At 40.7% G+C, this 20,375-nt stretch overlaps 1 protein-coding gene across 25 annotated transcripts in view; it reads left to right on the top strand.

Annotated features, from left to right (window-relative positions):
• Nucleotides 1-20,375, top strand: part of DLG1 (discs large MAGUK scaffold protein 1) — a 296,709-nt gene that overhangs the window by 218,435 nt on the left and 57,899 nt on the right. For all 25 annotated transcript variants that reach the window (XM_056565340.1, XM_056565338.1, XM_056565345.1 and 22 more), the window contains 4 exons: nucleotides 1,590-1,640; nucleotides 6,815-6,939; nucleotides 7,758-7,927; nucleotides 13,572-13,708. In XM_056565340.1, the coding sequence (XP_056421315.1) occupies nucleotides 1,590-1,640; nucleotides 6,815-6,939; nucleotides 7,758-7,927; nucleotides 13,572-13,708 (483 nt within the window). The remainder of the gene's footprint in view (nucleotides 1-1,589; nucleotides 1,641-6,814; nucleotides 6,940-7,757; nucleotides 7,928-13,571; nucleotides 13,709-20,375) is intronic.

The following is a 20,375-nucleotide window of genomic DNA, read 5'->3' as shown; positions in this document are numbered from 1 at the left end:
TCTTATTAGTAGAACTAGATCTAAAAAGTTTTTCGTAATGACACTGCCTCTTTATCCCTTAAGCAACACTTGCCGTACATGTACTGTGCGGCCGCCTCTGCCTTAACGCAGAACCCAATACATGTATTGGTCTCTGTGCAATAAAGCTGTGAAGTGAGAGCAGGAGCTATGCTCCTTTTATAGACTGTGAGTGATGGCTGCTATCAGCATCTGGCACTCAGTCTCTACTGACTTCAGTGATCATACTAATGTCTGTCGAACCATGAAGCTTTTATTATAGCATACATAATGCACAAGAGTATAAGCTTAAATCAGGAAAACATGGTCAACATGACCATAAACAGAAGTCAAAGAACAGGTGTACAGACTAAAGCGTATCGACAAAATGCTATCCCTGTCATTAAGATCTTTAATGTGGATCCGGCTCCTTTACACCATCCACAGAGGAAGGCAGGTCTCCCAGCTCTACTGCAGACTCTTTTGGCTGGCAGCCGTGCTGCATGGACGGTACTCTTCTCCACATGAGCAAAGTCTCTAAGCTTGTTCAGCACTGACCATGACCGATCAAAACCTTTGACATGTCTCTTAGACATGTCAAAAATTATTTTTTTAAATGTGTCCACTTAAGTAAACTATATTCCACATTGCAGAGCTATGCTACTTGTGCATTTCTCATGTGAACTCTGCATATATCTGCATATATAAGTGAAGCAGTTCCCTAAAAAATAAAACAAAAATCCACCAGGTTAGGATAAAGTATGCTGTTCACTAACACAGCCGGCCAAACAAAGAGGCAAATAATTAGCTGCTGACTATTGGCAGGCTAATGGCTTCCCAGCCATCTCCTTGCTGTTTATTTCTTTATAAACAAAGCTGTCCATTAAATTTTTAGTATTTGTGAAGTATAATATCATTTGGATGTTTTCCCAGTGGTTTCATTAGAAATTTGTGCAGTATCACATCTCCTTCTCACAATGGTAGACCAGACAGAATTGCAGCAGTATTACTGATTGTATTTCTTTTGAGTGATGACTTTTGTTGTGTTTTCGGGCAAGTTTGTGATTTTAGAAGGAAAATTGTAAAGTGGTTTCACCAACAGAACTTCGGATGGTATTTCTATAGTTTTTGGGGGATTTTTTTTCCTTTTAATAAAGTCTATGGTATGATACAAATGTGACATCTTGTCAACATGTGACTGCTGCAGAGATTACATGGACATACAACGCTTGAAACCAGAACCTGGCTAGGAACAAGTTAAGCCTCATTATGGGGCTGCCAGGGTATGGGTAGGTGAATGTGCTCTGATTTCTAGAGGAGGGGTTCTTTGAAAAGGAAGTCCATAACAAAAGATCTATCAAGATCAACATGATTTGATGCAGATTTCCCTGCAGCTTTCTGCACATTAGCTGTGGAAGTTATGGCAAATCGATCATATGTGAACATACCATGTTAACTTGACAGTAAAGCTCAGGACTAAAGTTTACAGCTGATTGTAAGTCATGTGGAATGATTGGTTTTATTTGATCTTACTTTAGATTTCTAAAATGTTATTCTGTCACAACCATGCTTAAATGTTTTGTATATTACAGGTGAATGGAACTGATACAGATTATGAATATGAAGAAATTACACTTGAAAGGGTAAATTCTTAATATTATGTTTACACAGCAACAGGTTGTACATTTTCTCTCCCAATAACTGGATCTGCCTTGAGTTGTGATTTAATGTAGCTCCCTTTGTTGGGACAACTTTTCTCTTTTTTTTTTTTTTTTCCTCTCTTTGTCTCTGTTTCTCTCTCTGTGTCTCTCTCTCTCTCTCGCTTTCTGTCTTCGTCTCTCTCTGTCTTCGTCTCTCTCTCAAATAAAGAAGCGTGTGATATTTCCAATTCCTTAATCTTGTATCTGTATTTAAAAATCTTTAACATGTTCTTGAATTATTTATATTAAACTCCTGGCAAAAAATAATGGAATCACTACACCTAGAGGTTGCTCCCCTTGTTTTCTTTTTTTTTTTTTTTTTTTTGGTAGCAAATGCACAGATCGGAGATGTCATAAAACAGTGTTTAATAGCTTAACATTCTGGCTTCATAAAATATTTTAATACTTGACATGTGTTTTTTTTTTTCTAATTAAGTAGAGAGAGAAAATTATGGAATGACTTTGTAATTATTATTTCTAAAACAAATATCAGCACAAGTATAACAATGCAGATTGGTCTGCAACTAAATTGTAAAATGCTTACAGACCTTACTGGGCTGTTAGACTTGGCTGTTTGAAAGAAAACATGGCCCCAAAGGGAGAGTTGCCAATTGAAACAGTGGAAAGAAATATAAAAGTCCTTCAGAGGTGGATATTGTACATGTAATGTGTGAAAAGATGTTGGTTGTTCCCAGTGAAGTTATTTGTAAAATTTAGTAAAAAACAAAATTGAGAATGTTGAAAAAGGTAAACATATGAGTAAACCAAAGATGTAAGTGTTGATAGAAAATTAAAAGAAATATGCCTTGAAAGTAAAGACTGCCTTAAAAAAAATTTAAATTGTCTGAATGGAATAAGATTAACATAAAGGAAAGCTTATTAAAAGCAATTTGTCAAAAAGATTTTTTTTATTTGTTAGAGGAACGTTTCCGAAAGCAAAAAATGCTGAGGTATAAAATTTTCAGTACAATTTTTGTACATTATTGGGTAGTTTCCAAACATCCCTTAACGACAATGGAAGTATGTACGTCATAGTGTGGTGGTACTTAACGCACCATGATGTTCATTTATGCTCCACCATGACTGCGAGCACTGGATTGGTGCTCAAGGCAGGTCGCGGCTGCTATCAGCAGCCAGGGTCCCGCCATTAACCCCTCAGATGCCATGATCAATACAGTTCATGGCATCTGCGGCAGTGTGGTACTTTAAATGGCTGATTGGATCATCCGCAGTGCTGTCGCGGGGATCCGATCATCCAGCATGGCGGACGGAGGTCCCCTCACCTGCCTCCAGCCGTCTCCTTGGGTCTTCTGCTCTGGTCTGAGATCGAGCAGACCAGAGCAGAAGATAGCCGATAACACTGATCAGTGCTATGCCCAATACTGAACAGTATTAGCAATCAAATTATTGCTAAAAATAGTCCCCTATGGGACTATTAAAGTGTAAAAAAAAATTTGAAAAATCCCCTCTCCCAATAAAAATTTAAATAATCTGTTTTTCCCATTTTACCATCCTTTTTAAGAAATGTAAATCATCCGTTTTTCCCATCCTTTAAAAAAAAAAAAAGCATAACATTTTTTTTATAAATGAATAAACATTGATATTTGAAATCTGATATGGCCATGTGCGTAAAAGTCTGAACTATTAAAATATATTAATTATCCTGTACGGTGAATGGTGTAAATGTAAAAAAAAATCCAAAATTGCTGCTTTTTTGTTACATTTTATTCCCCAAAAAATGTATAGAAAATGTATAAATAGTAATATATAAGCAAACATGGTACCAATAAAAACTACAGATCACGGCACAAAAAATGAGCCCTCGTACCGCCCCGTATACAGAAAAATTACAAACTTGTAGGTGGTCAAATTAGGGCAATTTCAAACTTTCTAATTTTGTTATAGTAATAAAGCGCTACAATTATAAAAAGGCATATAACATGGGTATCAGTTTAATCGTATTGACCCACAGAATAAAGAAAACATGTCCTTTTTACCGGAAAGTGTACAGCGTAAAAACAAACCTTCCACAATTTGCTAAATTGCGGTTTTCTTTTTAATTTTCCCATGTAGATAATATTTGTTTGGTTGCGCCATATATTTTATGGTAAAATAAGTGATGTCATTAAAAAGTAAAATTGGTGACACAAAAAAAACAAGCCCTCATATGGGTCTGTGGATGGAAATATAAAAGAGTTTCTTAGAAGGCAAGGAGGAAAAAACAAAAATGCTAAAATAAAATGGGCCTGGTCCTTAGGGGGTTAAAGGGGTACTCCAACTGGTGCCAAGAAGTTAAACAGATTTTTAAATTACATCTATTTGAAAATCTCTTAATTCTTCCAGTACTTATCAGCTGCTGTATACTACAGAGGAAGTTCTTTTCTTTTTGATTTTTTTCTGTCTGACCACAGTGCTCTCTGCTGACACCTGTCCATGTGAGGAACTGTACAGAGCAGATTAGCTTGGCTAAGGACATTTGCTCCTGCTCCGGACAGTTCCTGATATGGACAGAGGTGTCAGCAGAGAGCACTGTGGTCAGAAAGAAAATAAATTCAAAAAGAAAAGAAGTTCCTGTGGAGCATACAGCAGCTAAGTACTGGAAGGATTAAGATTTTTATATAGAATTAATTTACAAATCTGTTTAACTTTCTGGCACCAGTTGAATTAAAAAATTGTTTTCCACTGGACTACCCCTTTAACCCCTTAAAGGCCAGGCCTATTTTGACCTTAAGGACCAGGCCAATTTTATTTTTGAATTTTTGTTTTGTCTTCTAAAAATCGTAACTCTTTTATATTTTCATCCACAGACCAGTATGAGGGCTTGTTTTTTTGTGCGACCAGTTGTCCTGCGTAATGACATCATTCATTTTACCATAAAATACCAAAACAATTCTATTTGTGTGGGGAAATTAAAAATAATTTTTCAAATGTTGGAAGGTTAAGTTTTTACGGTAAAAAGGACGTGTTCTTTATTTTGTGGGTCAGTACGATTAAATGTTACCCATGATTACATACATTTCTATTAATGTTGCGTTAAAAAAATCGCAAGCCTTTTAATCAAATTAGTATGTTTAAAATCCTTTTGACGACCTTTAACTTTCTCATTTTTCCGTATAACCAGCAGTATGAGGGCTCATTTTATAGCGCCATGATCTGTACGTTTTTATTGATACCAAATTTGTGTTTATATAAAACTTTAATACATTTTTTTAAGGTTCACGCAGTTCACCGTACAGGATCAATAACATATTTTAATAGTTCGGACATTTACGCATCCGGCGATACCAAATATGTGTATTAATAATTTGTTTTACACTTTATGGGGATAAAATGGGAAAAAAGGACATTTTACATATTGCTTTTTTTTAACACTTTTTATGTCTCCATAGGAGACTATTTATAGCAATCCTTTGATTGCTAATACTGTTTAGTGCTATGCATAGGGCATAGCACTGATTTGTGTTATCGGTGATCTTCTGCTCTGGTCTGCTTGATCTTAGAGCAGAGCAGAAGACCCATGGAAGGCAACAGGGGCAGGTGTTGGGACCTCCGTGCACAGTTCTGGATGACCGGATCGCTGCGGACGATCCAATCATCCATATTTCTGACCGAACTGCCGCAGATGCGGTGATCTGTATTGATCACGGCATCTGAGGGGTTAATGGCAGACATCTGCGTGATCGTGGATGTCAGCCATTACCGCCGGGTTCCTGGCTGCGATTAGCAGCCGGGACCAGCCGCTCCGATGCTCGCGGTCATGTAAAGGACGTAAAAATACATCCTGGTGCTCTATGTACCGCCGCACCGGGATGTAAATTTACGTCCTTGGTCGTTAAGGGGTTAAAGCGCGTATGTGCCCTCAGAAATTAATTAGGTTCCCACCTGCTGACTTCAGGTTTTTCCCAATATTTTGTGTTAATAGGTCTTGATAACAATAGAATAGGATGAAAATAGTAGTCTGCATGCAGAAAAGTGGAACCCCCTGTAAGGTTAAAGGGGTACTCCGGTGGAAAACTTTTATTTATTTATTTATTTATTTATTTATTTATTTTTTAAATCAACTGGTGCCAGAAAGCTACAGATTTGTAAATTACTTAATCCTTCCAGTACTTATTAGCTGCTGAATAATACAGAGGAAATTATTTTCTTTTTGGAACACAGAGCTCTCTGCTGACATCACGAGCACAGTGCTCTCTGCTGACATCTCTGTCTATTTTAAGAACTGTCCAGAGCAGCATATGTTTGCAATGGGGATTTTCTCCTACTCTGCTGACATCTGTCCATTTTAAGAACTGTCCAGAGAGCACTGTGCTCGTAATTCAACAGAGAGCTCTGTGTTCCAAAAATAAATTAATTTCCTCTGTAGTATTCAGCAACTAATAAGTACTGGAAGGATTAAGATTTTTTTTATAGAATTAATTTACAAATCTGTTTATCTTTCTGGCACCAGTTGGTTTAAAAAAGTAAAAAGTTTTCCACCGGAGTACCCCTTTAAAGGGGTACTCCGGTGGGAAAAAAATTAGTGCCAGAAAATTAAACAGATTTGTAAATTACTTCTATTAAAAAATCTCAATCCTTCCAGTACTTATCAGCTGCTGTATGTTCCACAAAAAGTTGTATTTCTTACTGGAGTTCTCTTCAGTCTGATCACAGTGCTCTCTGCTGACGCCTCTGTCCATGTCAGGAACTATCCAAAGTAGGAGCAAATCCCCATAGCAAACCTCTCCTGCTCTGGACAGTTCCTGACATGGCCAGAGGTGTCAGCAGAGAGCACTGTGTTCAGACTGAAAAGAACTCAAGAAAGAAATAAAACTTCCTGTGGAACATACAGCAGCTGATAAGCACTGGAAGGATTAAGATTTTTTTTTATAGAAATAATTTACAAAGTGTGTGTAATACATTCAGTTAACTTTAGATTCAGCACCACCTTAGATTGTTCCACTTTACCCAGATTACTCTATTCATCCAAGTGTCAAGGACAAAAATGACATAAATATGGATAAAACTATCCACATTGTTTCCACATCCATCCCTGTATTTCAGATGACTGACATGAATAAGGCATGACATATATATAGTAATTTCCATTATTTTGTGGTCTGTTTTTTATTTTTCAGGGCACATCAGGGCTTGGTTTTAGCATTGCTGGAGGTACTGATAATCCACATATTGGAGAGGATACAAGCATTTTTATTACAAAAATTATTTCTGGTGGTGCAGCAGCTCAAGATGGAAGGTTACGGTAGGTAAAACATGCCTATTCTAAAAAAAAGCACTAAGAACACTGGGGTATGTGTATCAAAACAAGTGCAGAAGAAAACTGGAGAGGTCAGCCATTGCAGCTAATTGGATCACTGCATACATTTTTTCTGAAAGACCATTAAAAAAATTAGATATACAGGCCGATTGGGTGCCATAAGCAACAACTTCACTTAATTTATCCATCTAAAACTAAAAATGAATGATAAAAATAAACAATATATAGGATTTATGTGTTCTGGAACTAAAAAGTCTTATAAAAATCTGTCAGACAGCTAAGGCTTCACATTTGTACTTAGCCTATTTGTGGTAGGAAGGAGGCGGGATGATCATCTAGGACACAAAATTATTCTTTTAGAGATTTAAATGCATTATGTAGAAGAGAATTATCAAATGAGGATATCAAAGGGAAGAGTTAGTGGTATATTTTACTTTTTGTGTATTTGGCGAAGCTTACCTCTAAAGCCTCTTGTAAAGTTTTTTGAAAAATTACTTGCCACACTGTGTATATCAAAATTTGTGCCTAAATCCCTGCAAGGGGTGTCATTCTACCTACATATTGTCTAATGCTTAAAATGTAGGATAAAAACATTCCTAGGAATTGTCATATTTTGGGATTAGAAGAATATATAGAGTTTAACTTTTTTTTTTTAAAAACCTTGTCCTCCTCTGTAATATAAAAACTATACAATTTTGACTAAAACAAAGTTGGCAAGGTTTTGTTACATTTTGTTCTCATGCGGTTTTCAAATAATCTTTTGATCTAAAATCCTTTGTTCTTTTTCACATTATTCTCTCTAGAGTTAATGACTGTATATTACGGGTGAATGATGTGGATGTACAAGATGTGACACACAGTAAAGCGGTTGAGGCATTAAAGGAGGCGGGATCCATTGTGCGCCTATATGTAAGAAGAAGAAAGCCAATAACAGAGAAAATAATGGAAATAAAGCTTGTTAAAGGCCCCAAAGGTGAGTAGAAAATCCATACTATTCATTAATTCACTGCACTATACCTTCATCAATCCACTTATCACACACAGCGCCCTGCACATGACTGCACAAAAGAATTTAGAGGTTTTGTTAAGGGATTCCAGATTCACTACTGACATAACCCTGCTACATCTGAATTAAATGACTAAAGTTTACAGTAGGGATCGACATATTATCGGTTTTGCCGGTATTATCGGCCGATAATCGTGATTTTGAACATTACCGGTATCGGCAATTTCCTTGCCGATAATGCCCCGCGCATCGCCGCTGCTGCCCCACCATTGCCTCCCCCCATCCCCGGTGTTATAATTACCTGTTCCCGGGGTCCACAATCCTTCTGGCTCCTGCGCTGTTGCTGTGCGCTGCGTAATGACGAGTGATGTCACCGTCAGTACGCACAGTGACCGCTCAGGACGCCGACGGAGGCAGAGGGAGCGCGGACCCCCGGTAACATGTAATTATAACATCAGGGATGGGGGAGGCGATGGGGCAGTGGCGGCATGTGGGCAGAGGATGGGGGGGAGGCAATGGGGCGGCGGCGGTATGGGGGGAGAGGCGATGGGGCAGCGGCGGCATGTGGGCAGAGCATGGGGGGAGGCGATGGGGCGGCGGCATGTGGGCAGAGGATGGGGGGGAGGCGATGGGGCGGCGGCATGTGGGCAGAGGATGGGGGGAGGCGATGGGGCGGCGGCAGTATGTGGGCAGAGGATGTGGGGGAGGTGATGGGGCAGCGGCGGTATGTGGGCAGAGCGTGGGGGGAGGCGATGCAGCGGCGGTATGTGGGCAGAGGATGGGGGGGAGGCGGCGGTATGTGGGCAGAGGATGGGGGGGAGGCGGCGGTATGTGGGCAGAGGATGGGGGGGAGGCGATGGGGCGGCGGTATATGGGCAGAACATGGGGGGAGGCGATGGGGCGGCGGCATGTGGGCAGAGGATGGGGGGAGGCGATGGGGCGGCGTCGGTATGTGGGCAGAGGATGGGGGGGAGGCGATGGGGCGGCGGCGGTATGTGGGCAGAGCATGGGGGGAGGCGATGGGGCGGCGGCATGTAGGCAGAGGATGGGGCAATTATGGTGGTTAGACTCAGGACTCTGGCACCGTAAAAGCCGCTGTAGTTCATTGATTTAAAGCGCCCGCTTTAAATCATTGATCTGCAATGGCTTCCGCGGGGGGGGGATGGGTTTGAAATAGCCGATAACTTATACCGAAATATCTGTATAAGTTATCGGCTATCGGCCTGAAAGGTGACAGATTATCCGTATCGGCCCTGAAAAAACGATATCGGTCGATCCCTGGTTTACAGTGTGATCTTTGTAAATTTGTATATATAATGCTCTTTAGTCTGACACCTTAAAGAAGATATCTCATGTACAACATTTTTTTTTTCTATAATGCCTGAGCTGCCTGCGAATAAAACAATAAACAGGACTTAACTGCCACCGCTGTCCCGGTATCTCGCTCTGCTCCTCCGATGAAGTTTTTTTTTCTCCTGGTCCGGCCATGGTCAGCACGTCACAATCTCCCTTTCAGAAAGTCCCCAGCCACAGTGATGTCCCGCATCAGCCGGCGATAGCCTGAGAGGCAGAGGGATGCATTGAAGCTACGGCATTGGTCACTTGGGCTCAATGCATCACTATCATTCAGCCTATCTGCAGCCAAGGCAGGGATTTGCTGACAGGCATTGTGGCAGGAGTCCTGTTTGTTGTTTTATTTGCAGATAGCAAAAAACTTGTACATGAGACTTCTAATTTAAATGGGTTATACAGAAATAAAGAAACATAACTTATTTTTTTATTACAGTGCACACCTGTCCTCAGGTTGTGAGTGGTGTTACAACTTGGCTTCATTGTCTTTAATGGAATTGCACTAAAATACCACACACAACCTGAGGGCAGAGAGAGTGCTGTTTTAAAATTAATTAGTCATGTTTTTCTATTCTTGGATAACCCCTTTGAGCAAGCCTCTGTATCTGAACTGTGGGCACTAGATACTTTTTAGCTTCCTGATATTGTTGCCAAGCAACCAGAGAAAAGCGCAATGCAGAACATGACAATTGAGAGGAGACCGAAAGACTTGTAATTGACAGTTTAGATGAGTAATATCTTAATAGCTTGTGGTAGCGACCATCCTTTGGGATAGGAATCCTATTCTAACCTATATTTTAGATTAAATATGTATGCTGGGCTCTTTGTAAATGCTCACAGAAATTTCTCAATATTTTCGTGATTTTTGAAGTTGGATTAGTAAATTGTAATAGTTGAAATTTCTGATAACTCTGTTTATAAAAAATAATAAAAATAAATGATGCTTTGTTTTATCCAAGCAAAACATGGTGGAAATTAGAAACTGTGTTAAATAAAAGAAATAAAAGAAAAAGAGATGCTTATGTTTACTGGGGTATTCAGTCATACTTGCCTACCCTACACTTTGGGAGGGACAGGGTATACGTAAGTGTGACTTGACTTGTTTATTTTTTTTATTTTTTACTAAATATCAATAATGTTGTTATAGTGGAATGCCCTTTTAATATACTATCTTCAGTAGACCAGTTATCTTTTGTTTTAGGCTATTTTATGTTTTCATGCACATACATAAATCCAGGGAGTTTTTCCTTTATATAAATGCTTATGATTTAAATACATTGTAGCTGTAACCCCAAACATTAAGGCTTTGAGGCTAAAATGCCATATATATAATTTCCAAAAAGACAAAGGGAGAGATTTATCCAAACCAGTGCAGAGAAAAAGGGACCAGTTGCCTATAGCAACCAATCAGATTGCTTCTTTTAGTTTTAAAACTACCTCTGGAAAATAAAAGGAGCAATCGCATTGGTTTCTACTTTTTTTTCCACTTTTTTTTTTTTTTCCTTCACAGATTTAAAAAAAAAACTTACTCAGTGTTTTACCATTTTGAAAGTCTTCAAAGGGTTTGTCGGATTTTCTTACTGCACTGCACACATGTAGGACTTGCATTTTTAAATATCTCCCGTTTATCCGTTCTCCTTGGGGAAAGAAGAGTGGTCAGCTGGTTGCAATCTTTATTTCTTCTTTTCTTCTGCTGATGCCATGTACACTGCATCCTCTAGGCATTGTGGTGGAGCATATGGGTATGTCAGCACTGACATCAGTAGAAGTGGTCCATATTCGGCACAATGGGTCATTTTCTTGAAAATGTAATGCTGTGGCTATTTCAAACTTAAGCACAGTGAATGAGGCATTTGGAATCAGGCAACCCCTTTTTTATTTAAAATAAAATAAAATACTATATAGCTAGTCAGTCATAACATTAAAACTAACAAGATAAACAGATAAAGGGAGTGAGCCATAAACAGCCATACTGTTAAAAACCACCTGTCTAAAATTGTCTGTCCCCCCTACTGCCACCAAAACAGCTCTGACCTGTTGAGATTTGGACTCCTGAAGACCTCTAAAGGTGTCCTGTGGCAATATAAGGTTAATATATCAGTTATGTATTACAGAAAAGTCTCCTTGTTGCTGACAGCAACAAATTAAAGTTACATTTTTATTTTCTAACTTACCTGATATTTTAGGCATAGTTAAGAGTAGCATATTATTAGTACAAGTTCCCCAACATATACTCAGCTTAACTGAACAAATTCTCCTTTAGGGTAAGTCCCACTGGGTGGATATGCAGCGTATTTGATGCTGCATGAAATCTGCTGAGCAGCGGGAAATACGCTGTGGCTGTAATAAGGTTCGGAGGCCAGCTGCACGCATTGGCATAACTGTGATGTGTGCAGTGCTGTGGAGTCGGAGGAAATTTTGGGTACCTGGAGTCGGCAAACAATGCACCGACTCCTACTAAATGGTTACTGCAACTACTACCGCCCACGGTCCAAATGCACCACGGAGGTCCCCGGCTACCAATAATCTGTCAAACAATTTTGTACTACACTGGCATGTCATTCCTGCATGTCACCACCTGGATTGTATTCTCATCTTGATTCTACCTGTCTTTAATCATGCTAATGTCGATTATTTGTTATATCTGCAAGTGATGCTTCATTCACTGCACTGTAGTTTGGTCCCTCCCCCTTTTATTTTGGCGCCAAATGTAGCTGTATTTAAGCCCTGTATGTACTGTATAGCACTATTACTGATCTGAAGAAGGGGTCTTTGCTTTATTCTCAATAAAGCGGTCCAGCTTTGTTCCACATCACTTCTCTGGTCCGATCCTTCTTTTCCACTCTGGAAACCACAGGATTTGTATGCATCATTCTATGGTACTTTCTCCTGGTTTGGCAAGCCCTCTCCTGAACCCTTGGCTCAGCAGCTGTCTCCAGCATTGTTACCCCGCTTGGTGGGTTGATACACGAGTTTTCCACTCGCTCCAGGTGAGCATCCATTACCTACGGGCAACCTGTGCCCACCTGCCGCTACTTCATCATTCCTTCTTTATTTGCTGTAACACACTACGCGCCCCCCGCCGGTCTTTACTTTTCTCTTCAAATACATATTCTACAGACATGATGGGAGTTTTAGCTTTACAATAGCTGGAGAACCACTTGAACCAAGGTCATTGGTGGGGGTCCCAGCATTTGGACCGCCACCAAAAAAAGGGCTGTTTATTCTAGAATGTCCGGGCCTATTTTTGATTCCAGTTCGGCCCTGCCTGTGAGTCACTTATATCATTGTGTATTCTCTTGACTGTGTCCCATCAGTGCTGTAGTCTCTGATATCTTTGGGACATGTATGTTGCCTTTCTTTCCTTCAAGGAATGTATAAAATACATTTGTATATTAATGCAGAGGAGTCGGAAGTACAAGAATCTGAGGAGTCGGAACATTTATCTACCGACTCCACAGCCCTGGATGTGTGGCCGGCCTCCGAACCATATTGCAGACACAGGGCTGTAGCTGGGAAAGCCCTGTGTCTGTTCCTAGCGCATAGACAGGGTATTTCCTGCTGCTTGGTCAAATACGCTGCGTGTCTGCCTAGTGTGGCCCTACCCTTATACTACTTTACCTCTAGACGGATTTTACACTTTGTCCTGATTGTATGTTATGTCTTCAGCTTTATTGTGTAGTAGCTGGTTAAAGTCTCAGAGGTGAGCATATCCATCTGTAACAACATATTTGGCCAAGACAATAGTTTGTTTATTTATTTTGGGGGGGGGGGGTAGAGACGAAAGATGTTTTCTATATGTAGATTACAATACTTTAGAAATGCCAAGCATGCTTTCAGGGTATAGAATGGGTAACAAAAAACCTTTTTTTATATGGGCCCATGAACTTCAGCTACTCCCTTACGTAAAGTTTACAGCATACTTATAGTTATGAGTCCACTGTATTCGAATGCAGTGCTCCCCTCAACTCTTCCTGCCTTTTTAGGCTGCTGTGTATACTTGCACACATAACAATTCAATTACTGCCCTGAGATGTAGGTACAGGAGAGGGAAGCCCTTTCTTCAGGAATACAGGGAACTCAGTACCGTGTATTTAGTATATTCTCTGATCGAACGTAATAGGCAAATTACATAATCAATTTAAAATTGCTTAAACAATCTGTTAATTTCTTAGATATGTTTTTATAGGCTTTGCTAAATATTAGTTTAAATAAATTAACTAAATAAACTTAAAGAAATTAATGAATTGTGTTTTTCTAGGTCTTGGATTCAGTATCGCTGGTGGTGTGGGAAATCAGCACATACCCGGTGACAACAGTATTTATGTCACAAAAATCATTGAGGGTGGTGCAGCACACAAAGATGGCAAGCTTCAGATTGGGGACAAACTTCTTGCAGTAAGTATGCATTATTGTGGTTGTTGGTTTGGCGATCCTAAATCGATCTAAAGTAACTTCAGCAGGTATAATACTGCACTAAACCTACAGACAAGCACAAAATTGCTGGTACCTTTTGTTAAAGGGGTACTCCGGTGGCAAACTTTTTTATTTTATTTTTTTTATTTTATTTTTTTAAATCAACTGGTGCCAGAAAGTTAAACAGATTTGTAAATTACTTCTATTAAAAAATCTTAATCCTTCCTGTACTTATTAGCTGCTGAATAAATTCTTTTCTTTTTGAAACACAGAGCTGTTTGCTGACATCATGACCACAGTGCTCTCTGCTGACATCTTTATTCTCTGGGTCAATACAATTAAAATGATACCCATGATTACATATTTTTCTATTATTGTTGCACTTAAAAAAAATCGCAAACTTTAGCAAAATTAGTATTTTTAAGATCCCTCTATTTTGACGACCTTTAACTTTTTCATTTTTCCGTATAAGCTGCGGTATGAGGGCTAATTTTTTCGCCGTGATCTGTACTTCTTATTGATACCACATTTGTGTATATAAATCTTTAATTTTAATTTTTTTTAATTATGCACTTTTTTTTTTACGTTCACTCCGTTCCCCGTATGGGATCAGTAACTTTATATTTTTATAGTTCGGACACACGCACCCAGCGATACCAAATATGTTTGAAATTTTTTTTTACACTTTATGGGGGTAAAATGGGGAAAAAAAGGACATTTTGACATTTTTATTGGGGGGTGGGATTTTTTTTAACTTTTATTTTTACACTTTAATTGTCTCCAAAGGGGACTATTTATAGCAATCCTTTGCTAATACTGTTCAGTGCTATGCATAGGCATTGCACTGATCAGTGTTATCGGTCATCTTCTGCTCTGGTCTGCTCGATCTTAGACCAGAGCAGAACACCCGTGCGTGCGATCCCATCATCCATATTTCTGACTGCACTCACGCAGATGCCGTGATCTGTATTGATCACAGCATCGTAGGGGTTAATGGCAGACATCCACGCGATCGCGGATGCCAGCCATTAACGGCAGGTCCCTGGCTGCAATCAGCAGCTGAGACCAGCCACACATGACCCAAGCACAAGGGCGTACATTTACATCCTTGGTCGTTAAGGGGTTAAAGGGCTACTCTGGTGGAAAACTTATTTTTCTTTTTTCCTTTTTTTTTTTTTTTTTTTTTTTTAATGAACTGATGCCAGAAAGTTAGAGAGATGTAAATTATTTCTATTAAAAATTCTTAATCCTTTTAGTACTTTGTATACTACAGAGGAAATTCTTTTCTTTTTGGATTTCTTTTCTGGCACAAACACCGTGCTCTCTGCTGACACCTCAGTCCATGTCAGGAACTCTCCAGACCAGGAGAAAATCCCCATAGCAAACATATTCTGCTCTGGACAATTCCTAAAATGGACAGAGGTGTCAGAAGAGAGTACTGTAGTCGTGACAGAAAAGAAATCCAAAAAGAAAGGAATTTCCTCTGTAGTATACAGCCGCTAATAAGTACTGGAAGGATTAAGAAGTTTTAATAGAAGTAATTTACAAATGTTTCACTTTCTGGCATCAGCTGATCAAAGAAAATAATAATAATAATAATAATAATAATAATAATAATAATACCGTATATACTCGAGTATAAGCCGACCCGAGTATAAGCCGAGACCCCTAATTTCAACCCAAAATCCCAGGAAAAGTTATTGACTCGAGTATAAGCCTAGGGTGGGAAATGCATCATCCCCCCCTGTCATCATCCAGACCCGTCATTAACCTCCTCATCATCATCACCGCCTGTCATCATCCAGACCCTCATCATCATCACCTGTCATCATCCCCTTGTCATCATCCCACACATCCCCCCTTCATCATCCCCTTATCATCCCCACCCCCCTTCATCATCCCCTTGTCATCATCCCCACCCCCCTTCATCATCCCCTTGTAATCATCCCACACACCCCCCTTCATCATCCCCTTGTAATCATCCCACACACCCCCCTTCATCATCCCCTTGTCATCATCCCCACGCCCCTTCATCATCCCCTTGTAATCATCCCACACACCCCCCTTCATCATCCCCTTGTCATTATCCCCACCCCCCTTCATCATCCCACACTCCCCCTTCATCATCCTCTTGTCATCATCCCACCCCCCCCCCCCCTTCATCATCCTCTTGTCATCATCCGCCCGCAGTGGTCTTCAACCTGCGGACCTCCAGAGGTTTCAAAACTACAACTCCCAGCAAGCCCAGGCAGCCATCGGCTGTCCGGGCTTGCTGGGAGTTGTAGTTTTGAAACCTCCGGAGGTCCGCAGGTTGAAGACCACTGCGGCCTTCGACATCATCCAGCCCCCTCTCACCCCCCTTTAGTTCTGTACAGTACTCACCTCCGCTCGGCGCTGGTCCGGTGCTGCAGGGCTGTCCGGAGAGGAGGTGGTCCGGTGGGATAGTGGTTCCGGGCTGCTATCTTCACCGGGGAGGCCTCTTCTCCGCGCTTCCGGCCCGGAATAGAGGCGTTGCCTTGACAATGACGCAGAAGTACGTTGGCAATGAACGTACCTCTGCGTCGTTGTCAAGGCAACGTGACTATTCTGGGGCCGGGCCCGAAGCGCTTAGAAGAGGCCTCCCCGGTGAAGATAGCAGCCCGGAACCACTATCCCACCGGACGACCTCCTCACCGGACAGTCCTACAGCACCGGACCAGCGCCGAGCGGAGGTGAGTACTGTACAGAACTAAAGGGGGGTGAGAGGGGGCTGGATGATGTCGAAGGCCGCAGTGGTCTTCAACCTGCGGACCTCCGGAGGTTTCAAAACTACAACTCCCAGCAAGCCCGGACAGCCGATGGCTGCCCAGGCTTGCTGGGAGTTGTAGTTTTGAAACCTCTGGAGGTCCACAGGTTGAAGACCACTGCGGGTGGAGAGTTCACTCGAGTATAAGCCGAGGGGGGTGTTTTCAGCACAAAAAATGGTGCTGAAAAACTCGGCTTATACTCGAGTATATACGGTACTAATAATAATTTCCACCAGAGTACCCCTTTAACAATCTGTAAGCTTCTTAAGAATGGTCTTCCACTTTTTCCCAAGCAAGCTGTCACTCATAAGCAGAAATCATTTGTATATATGAAGGGTTACATAAGGACAGAGCTTTCCAACATGTTGGAAAATCCTCTTGTGCTCAGCTTAGTATTAAACGCTTCAGTGCCTTGCAAAAGTATTCATCCCCCTTGCCTTTCTTTTGGGGTATTTTGGTGCCTCACAACCTGGAAATAACATGGATTGTTTGAGGATTTAGATCATTTCATTTACAAAACATATCCACAATTTTGAAGATGTGTTTTTTTTTTATTTTTTTTGTGAAACAAACAACAAATAGGACAAAATGACAGAAAAAAGTAAATGTGCATAACTATTCACCGCCCCCCCCCCCCCCAAAGTCAATACTTTGTAGAGCCACCTTTTTCGGCAATCACAGCTCCATGTCGCTTTGGATTAGTCTCCATTAGCTTTCCACATCTTACCACTGGGATTTTTGCCTATTCCTCCTTGCAAAACTGCTCCAGGTCCTTAAAGTTGGATGGTTTGCGCTTGTGAACAGCAATCTTTAAAGGGGTACTCCCGTGGAAAACTTTTTATTTTTTAATCAACTGGTGCCAGAAAGTTAAACAGATTTGTAAGTTACTTCTTTAAAAAAAATCTTAATACTTCCAGTACTTTTTAGGGGCTATATACTACAGAACAAATACTTTTCTTTTTGGATTTCTCTGATGTCATGACCACAGTGCTCTCTGCTGTGCATTTTTGGAACTGTCCAGAGCAGGAGAAAATCCCCATAGCAAACATATGCTGCTCTCGATAGTTCCTAAAATGGACAGCAGAGAGCACCCTGGTCGTGACATCAGAGAAATCCAAAAAGAAAAGCTTTTCCTCTGTAGTATACAGCCCATAAAATGTATTGGAAGGATTACGATTTTTTAATAGAAGTAATTTACAAATCTGTTTAACTTTCTGGCACCAGTTGATTAAAAAAAAAAAAAAAAAAAAAAAGTTATCCAGGGGAGTACCCCTTTAACCCCTTAAGGACTCAGCGTTTTTACGTTTTTGCACTTTCGTTTTTTCCTCTTACCTTTTAAAAATCATAACCCTCTCAATTTTCCACCTAAAAATCCATATTATGGCTTATTTTTTGCGTCGCCAATTCTACTTTGCAGTGACATTAGTCATTTTACCCAAAAATGCACGGCGAAACGGAAAAAAAAAATCATTGTGCGACAAAATCGAAGAAAAAACGCCATTTTGTAACTTTTGGGGGCTTCCGTTTCTACGCAGTGCATATTTCGGTAAAAATTACACCTTATCATTATTCTGTAGGTCCATACGGTTAAAATGATACCCTACTTATATAGGTTTGATTTTGTCGCACTTCTGGAAAAAATCATAACTACATGCAGGAAAATGTATACGTTTAAAAATGTCATCTTCTGACCCCTATAACTTTTTTATTTTTCTATGTACAGGGCGGTATGAGGACTCATTTTTTGTGCTGTGATCTGAAGATTTTATCGGTACGATTTTTGTTTTGATCGGACTTTTTGATCACTTTTTATTTATTTTTTAATGGTATAAAAAGTGACCAAAATACGCTTTTTTGGACTTTGGAATTTTTTTGCACGCACACCATTGACCGTGCGGTTTAATTAATTATATATTTTTATGGTTTGGACATTTACGCACGCGGCGATACCACATATGTTTATTTTTATTTTTTTGTACACTGTTTTATTTTTTTATGGGAAAAGCGGGGTGATTCAAACTTTTATTAGGGAAGGGGTTAAATGACCTTTATTAACACATTTTTTTTAAATATTTTTTGCAGTGTTATAGGTCCCATAGGGACCTATAACACTGCACACACTGATCTTTTACACAGATCACAGGCCTGTATTAACATGCCTGTGATCAGTGTTATCGGCGCTTGACTGCTCCTGCCTGGATCTCAGGCACGGAGCAGTCATTCGCCGATCGGACACTGAGGAGGCAGGTAAGAGCCCTCCCGGTGTCCTGTCAGCTGTTCGGTGCGCCGCGATTTCACCGCGGCGGTCCCGAACAGCCCGACTGAGCAGCCGGGTCACTTTCACTTTAGAAGCGGCGGTCAGCTTTGACCGCCGCTTCTAAAGGGTTAATACCGCACATCACCGCGATCAACGATGTGTGGTATTAGCCGCGGGTCCCGGCCGTTGATGAGCGCCGGGACTGACGCGATATGATGCGGGATCGCGGCGCGATCCCGCTTCATATCGCGGGAGCCGGCGCAGGACGTAAATATACGTCCTGCGTCGTTAAGGGGTTAAGTCTGACCACAGATTTTCGATTGAATTGAGATCTGGGCTTTGACTAGGCCATTCCAACACATTTACATGTTTCCCCTTAAACCTCTCAAATGTTGCTTTAGCAGTGTGTTTGGGGTCATTGTTCTGCGGGAAGGTGAATCTCCGTCCTTGCCTCAAATCATGCAGAGAGTGGTACAGGTTTTGCTCAAGAATATCCCTGTATTTAGCACCATCCATCTCTGACCAGTTTCCCAGTCCCGGCTGCTGAAAAACATCCCCACAACATGATGCTGCCTCCACCATGTTTCACTGTGGGGGATGGTGCTCTTTGGGTGATTTGATGTGTTGAATTTGCGTCAGACAGCATTTTCTTTAATGGCTTAAAAGTAAAATTTTAGTCTCATCAGACCCTCGCACCTTCCTCCATACATTTTGGGAGTCTCCCACATGCCTAAATGCCTGAAGAATTCACCTGCCCGGAGCTGCATGTCCCGGGTGTCGGGCAATACAGTTTCCACATCCCTGAACTTAGACTATTGTGTTCTGATCCATCACACAAAATTCAGATTAACAAACCATTGAACTTAAGGCTGTAATGTACCAAAATACAAAAAAAGTTCAGGGGTTGATTAATTTTGCATCTATGGTATTGGTAAGAGACACATCCACTGCTTGAGCAAATTCCAGGTACATAATTAGAATGGATTGTTAATGTTATACAGACTCGTGGTGCAGGCACTTTGTAAAAAAAAAAAAAAAACTTGAGGGAAAAAAAGCAAACCAAAACAGTGCCTAGTCCTTTAAAGTGCAACTGTCACCTCGAATAGGCTTGTGGTGTTGCACCCACAGTGCAATAGGTCTTCACAAGCATATTCTAGGCATACTCTACTGTAAAAACTGTCTGCTGTATACTTTCAATAAACTGCTTTGTAATTCTGTCCTGCGGTCCTCCGAACAGTCGGAGAGGATTGGCTTCACCAACTCTCTCCTGCTACATCACTCTATTGATTGACAGCGCAGAAGTGCACAGGACAACCACAGGCAGGGGAGCCTTGAGTGTTAATCAAAAGAGTGATTTAGCGCGAGAGAAACTATGCGGCCCTGGAGCATAGCGGACAATGGTCCTCCTCTACAACTGGACAACTGCAGAATGGGATAACAAAGCCATTTATTGTTTATTATGCAGCAGACAGTTTTTACTGCAAATGTATGCCTAGAATAGGCTCGTGAAGACCTAGTGCACCATGTGTGCAGCTCCACAAGACTATCCTAGGCAACAGTTGCACTTTAAGGATATGTTCACACTGAGGAATTGGAGAGGAATTTA

This window comes from Hyla sarda, chromosome 3, assembly GCF_029499605.1.
Source record: "Hyla sarda isolate aHylSar1 chromosome 3, aHylSar1.hap1, whole genome shotgun sequence".
Classification (NCBI taxonomy): domain Eukaryota; kingdom Metazoa; phylum Chordata; class Amphibia; order Anura; family Hylidae; genus Hyla; species Hyla sarda.
This window is presented reverse-complemented; position numbering and strand designations above follow the sequence as displayed.